General features: G+C 37.1%; 1 protein-coding gene across 1 annotated transcript in view; it reads left to right on the forward strand.

Moving 5' to 3' along the window:
* The window catches only part of hnrnpul1l (heterogeneous nuclear ribonucleoprotein U-like 1 like), a 14,277-nt gene extending 9,404 nt beyond the window's left edge, over window positions 1–4,873 (forward strand). The window contains exons 12-16 of the mRNA XM_016515574.1: window positions 761–929; window positions 1,642–1,908; window positions 2,681–2,859; window positions 2,957–3,124; window positions 3,894–4,873. Coding sequence (XP_016371060.1) covers window positions 761–929; window positions 1,642–1,908; window positions 2,681–2,859; window positions 2,957–3,124; window positions 3,894–4,016 — 906 coding nt within the window. The 3' untranslated portion in view covers window positions 4,017–4,873. The remainder of the gene's footprint in view (window positions 1–760; window positions 930–1,641; window positions 1,909–2,680; window positions 2,860–2,956; window positions 3,125–3,893) is intronic.
* The last annotated feature ends 3,519 nt before the right edge of the window (window positions 4,874–8,392 follow it).

An 8,392-nucleotide genomic window follows, 5' to 3' on the forward strand; every position in this document is an offset into this window, starting at 1 on the left:
AGGCATGACGAAGCAGATATCGTCCTCTTTTGGAAGGCCAACCAAAGTAGTTTCGCTTTCACAACGAAACACAGCGCCTTCATGAATAAAAGTTACGCCTTCTTTCTTTGGGTGGACATTTGGGCGGCTTTATGCAAATCTTCCCAGATCGTGATGTAGGTATGTGGGGGCGTGTTAGAACGAGCCGTTTTAGGTAGGCGTGGTTGACTCTTATATTTATAAAGAAAATATCTCTTTGGATTTGAGACTTTAGTCTTTGCAACTTTACAGATCTTCTTTATGCACCAAGAGCTTGTAACACTCCAAAGAGAAAGGAAAAATTGAAATCGCATCTTATGACCCCTTTAAGAGAAAACGCTTCCAGTATTAAGCTGTCAAGTTAAAATTTAATTGCATGTAACTTTAATCTTTTATAGTATAGTGAGAAACTATAACACAGCAGTTCTCTGTAACATGTGTCTCATAAGAGAACGGCTTCTGTTAAAACTGGTAGTTTGAGGGAAGCAGAAAGGGTCCCCTGTACAGTGTCAGTCATTCACAAACTCCCCTGTGTTGGCCTCTTCCCAATCCACGGTAAGTCAGTTGGGGTTGTGAGAGACAACCGCTAGTCATTCCAGAGCAGTAACTATAGACATGAAAAAAAAAAAAAACTCTCTCACTTTCATCGTTGCAGGAATCCAATTCCCCTCCTACGGAACGCAAAGCCGTAACAAAAGCAAATAATGAACAGCTTCTACTTCTTTCTTGTCACCATTGCTAGACAAATGTATATGGATCAGCCCAGAGACGAAAAATGCGTCCTTTTGAAGGTTTTCAACGCAAGGCTATTGTAATTTGTCCCACGGATGAGGATTTAAAAGAGCGAACGTTAAAGCGAACTGATGAGGAAGGGAAGGATGTTCCCGATCATGCTGTGTTAGAAATGAAAGGTAGGAATGCCATGGATAACCAAAACAAATGTTCAAAACTACACACCAGATCTGCTTTTGCTGTTTTTTTTTTTTTCTTTCTTTATTTTAAGACTTGGAAGAACCCACCCGTCCCTCCTTCTGTTAAACCATTTTGCCAGATAAAAGAGCTCCTCTCACCTTTTTTTTTCATCTCTCCCTGCCCTGTTAACCATATTTTCTTGCATTGTCTCTCATGCCATTCCTCACCACTGCAAACAAGCTCAGATAATCAGGATTGAGGATAAGGATTGCTGTAATTGGCTCTGGCTCCAATTCACTTCAGCAACCGAGCAGTTTGTATTGGCTGTATTATTAAACGTTTAATAAATTTTTGGATGGCTGTCCTCAGCTAGGTACTTCTTAATTTGCAAGGACACCTTTTATCATAACACTCTTTTTCTGGCAACTGTTTTTAGTTTAATTTTCATTCCCCAAGACCCCCCCTACATTGTCCTCATATTCCTACTCTGGGACAAGTGTTTTCTTACACAGCTAAGGCAACGTTTGTCCTAGAGCATGTTAACTTAATCACCACATACTCTAGTTCTCTCTCTTTTACTCTCTCTCTCCCCTTGTTCTGTCCCCTCCCCTGTATTTTTGCTGTCACCATTGTATGGTGCTGATAATCATTCTCTTTGTCTTTTGCCGGCGCGGCTGTTCTGTCCCTCATTGCGTGCCTCTGCTCCCGCAGCAAACTTTGTGCTGCCCGAAGTCGGCGAGTTCCTGGACGGGGTGACATTCGTAGAGCTTCAGCGGGAAGAGGCCGACACTCTCATCAAGCAGTACAACGAAGAAGGCCGTAAAGCTGGCCCTCCCCCGGAGAAGCGCTTTGATAACCGCCAGAGTGGTTTCCGCGGCCGTAGTAACTTCCAGCGCTATGACAATCGTGGTGGACCTCAGGGTGGTAGAGGTGGATACCAGAACCGGGGCGGCTCTGGAGGTGGAGGCTACCGAGGAGGTAAGAGTTTTAAATTTGCTAGTTTTGTGCTTTTTCAAGTTTGGGGGCAGTAAATTATTATTATTATTAGTAGTAGTAGTAGTAGTAGTAGTATTAATATATTTAGCTATTTATTTATTTAGCTAAGACACATTAAAAAGTGACAGTAAAGACATTTATAATGTTAAAAGATAAATAAATTAATTAATAAAAAATAAATAGGCTATTTATTTCAAATTAATGCTGTTCTTTTGAACTTTCGATTAATGTAGGAGTCCTGGGGGGGGGAAAAGCCCTACTTTCATGTCACATTGTGGACTTGCTTTCTCTTTTCATACAAACACAACTGTCGCCATTTTGCATATCAGTTATGGATTGTACAGAAAATGATCTCCGAGTATTTGGTATTAATATAACTGCAGTATTGTTGCAGTGTTTGTATAGGCCGATTTATTTTAAACATTATAATGGTCTATTGTGTGTTTGTTTGTTTGTTGTTGTGAAAGCTTTAAGACAATATTCAGGTTAAATTATAAAGTAATTCCAACTCAATATTTCATGATCACATATTTGTATATGGTGAGTAGCCGTGTAATAATCGAGATAATGTACAGTCAGGGGTTTGTCAGCCAGCAAAGAAACCCCTTCAGTGTGTTAGGTTATTTTGATCACCCTGTCTGGGTTTATTTTGCAATTAATGATCAGCTTATACATCTATTCCATATTTCTTGTTCTACGTTGGTGGTTAGATTCTGCTTACAAGTTGTTGATAATCACTCAACTAATTCATTAGGATACAACCGTGGAGGCTACAACCAGAATCGCTGGGGAAATAACTACAGGGATGGAGGCTCAGGAGGCCGTGGTGGATACAACCGCACCCAGCAGTCTGGAGGCAGTTACAACCACAACCGCCAGGGCTCCTACAACAAGAGTGGCTCTGGATCAACTGAAAGCTACAGCCAATCACAGGTATTAAGACTGGGCTTACATTATCCAACGATCAGCTTGTGAAACCAACAGGACTTGAAATCATTGCTTACATTTTATTTTATTATTTTTTTTCTAGCCTCAGGCTTACAATCAAGGCTACAACCAGAGCAACTACAACCAAGGGTACAACTATGGCAACTACAGTCAATACCCAGGATACAACCAGAGCTACAGTCAAACTCCCGCTCCCACGGGACAGACCTACAACGAGCAGCAGCAGAGCTACAATCAACAGTACCAGCAGGTGAGGAAACTGAATACAGTCACCAGGGTCTGAAATCAACTTCTCCATTAAGGGGCAATATTAGCTTAACTTGATTAAATTATTTGTTTGATCTTTTATGTCAAATATTTCAATTTAACCCATTACTTCAATCATTTAGAATACATCAAACAAAAGCTGTCTGTATACTGCACAGGTAGAACAGAAGCTGCATCTTGCATTGCATTTATGTTTATTTACACAGACTGTTTAATGCTGGCATACATGTATACATTTAAAACCGGAACTCAGAGGGTAGGGCTGCAATTTTATGACAAAAGTCATCATATTGCAGATTATTGCTTTTGCTAATAAAGATTAAAAATTATTGTTGATGGCATGTGATAATCTGGCTACACTGACAAAACAAGCTAAGAACCTTTATGAATTAGTTTGTTTTTTATGCATTAGAAAATTAAGACTTTATGTTTGTATTTTAGTAAACGGTTATTCAAACTGGGAATACATTATATACAAGCAAAGAACATCTAAACACCTCTGATTGGCCACTGCATTTATAAACTACAGAAACGTGTGTGATTGGTTATAATGCTCAATGCTGCAAAAAACACCTAAATCGAAATCTGATGCAATGTAAGCAGATTTAGCTATAATGCCACAGTTATGTTTAATCATGACAGCTGTGATGGATTTAGTTTAGTAATTTTACAGTGGCATTTTTGTCCCCTTATCTTGAATGCATGTGCATGTATTGCATGTATTTTTATACATTGTACCTTACTTCCCCCAGTATGCTCAGCAGTGGCAACAGTACTACCAGAACCAGAGCCAGTGGAACCAGTACTATAACCAATACGGCAATTACGGCAACTACAACCAGCAGGGCAGCCAGGGCACCCAGGGAACACAGTAGTAGCATCGCAGGTGTTTCAGACAGCCCATTCCCTAAACAGCATTCCTCATGCCTTTTTTGTGTTACCCAGTCTTACCCTTTTTTGCTTGCTCTCTGTAAACGTTTATTCGCTCCCTATTTATACCACCCTTAAAGGTAACCACATTTGTGTGGCCCTCCATTGCTCTGTTTGAGTTTTGGTGACAAGTATCCCTTTTTTGCTCTTCTACTAAATTTTTGTTTACATACAGCTTGATCTTTTTTTCCTGTGTACTTGTAGATGAGAGGTTCGACATTTTAATTTAGTAATGTGTGGTTTAGTCCGCTGCAAACAGCTCACACACTATGATGTGGAGAAAAAGGAGAAAATTTATTGCGAAAGCTTTGCACGCTTCGATTTACATCTGATGTATAGAGCGAGAGAGAGGCAAGGTGTTTCTGTGTTCCATTAGTTTTACCACTGATTTAATTTTTTTTATCTTGTAAGATTAACGAACCACATTTTGCGGTAGATGGTTATGGGTATTGTTCTGTATATGATCATATGCCTGTATGTACACATCGATGTAAGACCATGTAACACTTTTGTCCAGGTACATCATATTGGAAATTTTAATAACCTAAATCTTGAATAACAATTTTCTGATGTCTCAAGCCTGTGAAGGTTAGCATTTTCCTTTTTATATAGCATTTTTAAAATACTCTTCTTGGTCTGATGCACATCTATTCCCATATTGCAGATTAGTAATGATCCAAACTAGTTCCTTGTGTGGATATGTTATTACCTTGTGTCTTGTCTGTAAAGCAGTATCTGCATATGGCTTTGTGTCAAATCAAAACACAATATTTTGTATTTGAGAATATAATCAGAAGAAACATCCTGTGTTCTTGTCTAAATTAATAACATGTGAAACCTGAAACAACGTGAGCACAGTAACTGTGCAAATATTGCAACTTAAACTTGTCACTGGGGTAGTATGACAATTACCTTTAAGATCTTTATCATATATCTCAGTTATAAATTATGCATGTGAAAATTTAAATTGTGCATAGTTACAATATGTAAAATGCTAGCTATGAAGTTGAGATAAAAGGAGTCAACTATTTTATTCCAGAAATGTTTAAATCTTATTTCCACCACATAATGCTAACAAGACATTATACTTTTCAAATCGCAGTATTCTACTTTGATGCATGCGTTTCAACATATGGACAGGGTTAGTATACAAATTTACAAGGAAGACTTTAACAGGTTTTTTAATTCAAGAGCTAAAACACTCATAGGTCGAGTCAGATTATTATGGGCCAATCATCCAGCCATACTTCTGTGTTCATTCAGGTCTCCTTTATCATTTAATATGCAAAAAAATTTGTCGATACAAAATGTTTTACTACCCCAACATTTAAATGGATAGTTCGTCCAAAACTAAAAATTGTCATCTATTACTCACCTTCATGTCGTTCCAAACCCACAAGTCTTTCATCATCTTTGAAGCAATTAATGATACTATTAATGATATTTCTGTCCCTCCATTGAAAGTTCATGCCACCAACAATACATGCAGAACAAACCTCATTGGTTTTCAAATGTCAAGCACGTTTGAGCTTGTTTACCATATTTTATATGCTTTATTTATGTGCGATTATCAATATTTATGTGAATAAAAGCCTAAATTGAATCTGTTCATCACATAAAGTGATCATGTCTCTTCAGAAGACTTGGATTTAATCGCTAAATTAATAGATTTCTTTTACAATGTCTTTATGAACTTTTTGAAGCGTCAAATTTTTGCTGAAATGGACTTCCAGTGGAGGCAAAGAAATCTCATGTTTCATTAAAAATATCTTCATTTGTGTTTTGAAGATGATTGAATGTCTAATAGGTTTGGAACAGCATGAGGGTGGTTAAATTATGACAGAAGTTTCATTTTTGTGTGAACTAGCCCTTTAATATGTCAGAAGTCCACCTATAGACCTTAGCCAGGGTAATGCCATATTTATTTGTTGACAGGAATGAAAAAAAATAGCGTTAAAATCAGGGTAGAAAATGGCATTTTATTCCTAAATTATAACAGTGCACCTCAGGAAACAAAATAAAAATGGCCCCATTAAGATAGGACAGCCATTGCTAATGAATTAATCTCAATAATTTATTTTGGTTAATTTAAAAAACATGACAAGTGTGGGTGCATATAGGTTTGGATATACTGGCTTGTGAAAGACTAGTGAGATGGACCTCACTAGTAAAATAATAATAAGCCTCATTAAAAATAAGGCTCATAAATTCGCTCATTTATTCACCCTCATGCTGTCCTAGATGTATATTACTTTCTTTATGCAGATGAACACAAACAAGATTTTTAGAAATATAATTCATCTTTGTGAGTCCATGTAATGAAAGTGTGAAATTAGAATGATTTCTGAAGGGTAATGTAACCCTGAAGACTGGAGTAATGGCTGCTGAAGATTCAGCTTTGCTATCACAGGAATCAATTACATTTTAAAATATATAAAAATAGAAAACCGTTCTTTTAAAATGAAATAATATTTCACAGTATTACTGTTTTTTACTAAACAGTAAAATGCAATTATTCCAAACGTTTGCCTGTCCGTTCAATTTCGTGAGAGCTAAAAAAAATAAAATTCCATCTGAAAGTTGTGGCTTGTGGTCAGTGGTGGTCTTTTTCAACTTTTGATTTCATATCTAGAGAAATTAGTATTATAGTAATTAAATATTTGCTTAGTTATCACCAAAGCTCTCTCTATTATTTCTTTGATCCTCAGATAATGCTGCCTCAGAAGCCTGTCTGAAATCAGTTTCAGGTGGTAGGCTACCTTTGAGCGCAAACGCTACCTACAACGTTACTGGCCGATAGGGCTGCAAGGCAACAAGTCAACAGCCTAATCTTTCTGTCACTTCTGAAATCACACACTCTCTGAGTTGCACACTTATTTTGATTAAGTAATTACTTATAACCATTAGAAAGTATGTTCTATAAACTATAAATTTAATCCACACATACTACTTTGGCCATGTTTTTTTTATTTATCTTTTATTTTACCAGGATAGTTCCATTGAGATGCAAATCTCTTCTTCCAGGGAGTCCTGGCCAAAATGGCAGCACAAAAGTTTCACAATAAAACAAACAAAATGTTGCCCTACATTCAGATTATTACAAATATGTGACAAAAAAACATCAACAACAACAACAAGAATTTACTCATAGCAAGTACATGTTTCCTTTAGAGTAGACCATAAAAGGTTTTTTAAATAATGTAAAGAGGGGAGTGTTTCCAGCATAATAACATTGTTGTCATTGTCATGTGACCTGTGTCAGTTGCGTCGCTTCACTGTCATTCGCAAATTGTTGACTGGGTGCACACTTCAAAATCTCGCCCGTTGTAGTAGGTCATACGGGAACTTTTTCACCTACTGTTTATGAATGTGAATTCAGATATACTTTTCTTTTCACATACTGTTTTTTACTTACTATATTGTAGGGAAGTATGCCGTTTTGGATGCTGCCTACTTTTATTAGATCAAGTGGCAATGGATCAAACCATTTAGAATTGTTTGGAGGGGAATACTGACTGATTGACAGCATACTCATTGAGCAAATATACTTAAACCTTTTTTTCTTTCTTTTTTCATTTTAACTGATGGCCCATTTTATCTGGCATTATCATTTTGGGAAAGGGGGCACTTGTTAAGAAGGTTGCTGAGCCCCACTGTTCTCAACCCCACTCTAGCGGTGTAGGCTAAGTCACTAAACTAGTCACTCAACTCTTCCTACTAGTGATGGGAAGTTCTGCTCTTTTGGCTCGGCTCCCTTAGAAGAGCCGGCTCTTACGACACCCAAATGGCTCTTTATTTAGTATCATTCTGAGCCTTCTATTTTAGCCCAGTTTAGCAATTGTGAATGGTTTGTGTGTTGGTAAGCAATTTTTTATTCAGTGTTTTCATAAAAGCCTTATTTTTATGCATTTTTTTTCGTTACAAAAAAAATACACAGATACTATTATTTAACATTTTAATAAAACTTTAATTGAACAATTGAACACAGAACCACAGCAAACAAATAAATAAAGGCAAAAGTCTTAACATTAAGACACTTTAGTCTTTAGTGCAGGTTGGCATTCAGAAATATCAGATGCCTCAGCTTGGATGTGCTGATGCGACTTCTCTCTGTGATTATTTGTCCTGTTTTTGAGAAGACTCTCTTTGAGGGGACCGATGTTGCAACAATGCAGTGTCTTCCTACCATTACCTTAACCAACGCGCTTGCGTTTAAAGGGGTCATATGATGCGATTTAAAATTTCCTTTCTCTTTGGAGTGTTACAAGCTCTTGGTGCATAAAGAAGATCTGTAAAGTTGCAAAGACTAAAGTCTCAAATC

Source organism: Sinocyclocheilus rhinocerous, unplaced genomic scaffold, assembly GCF_001515625.1.
Source record: "Sinocyclocheilus rhinocerous isolate Xijiao unplaced genomic scaffold, SAMN03320098_v1.1 scaffold597, whole genome shotgun sequence".
Taxonomy (NCBI): domain Eukaryota; kingdom Metazoa; phylum Chordata; class Actinopteri; order Cypriniformes; family Cyprinidae; genus Sinocyclocheilus; species Sinocyclocheilus rhinocerous.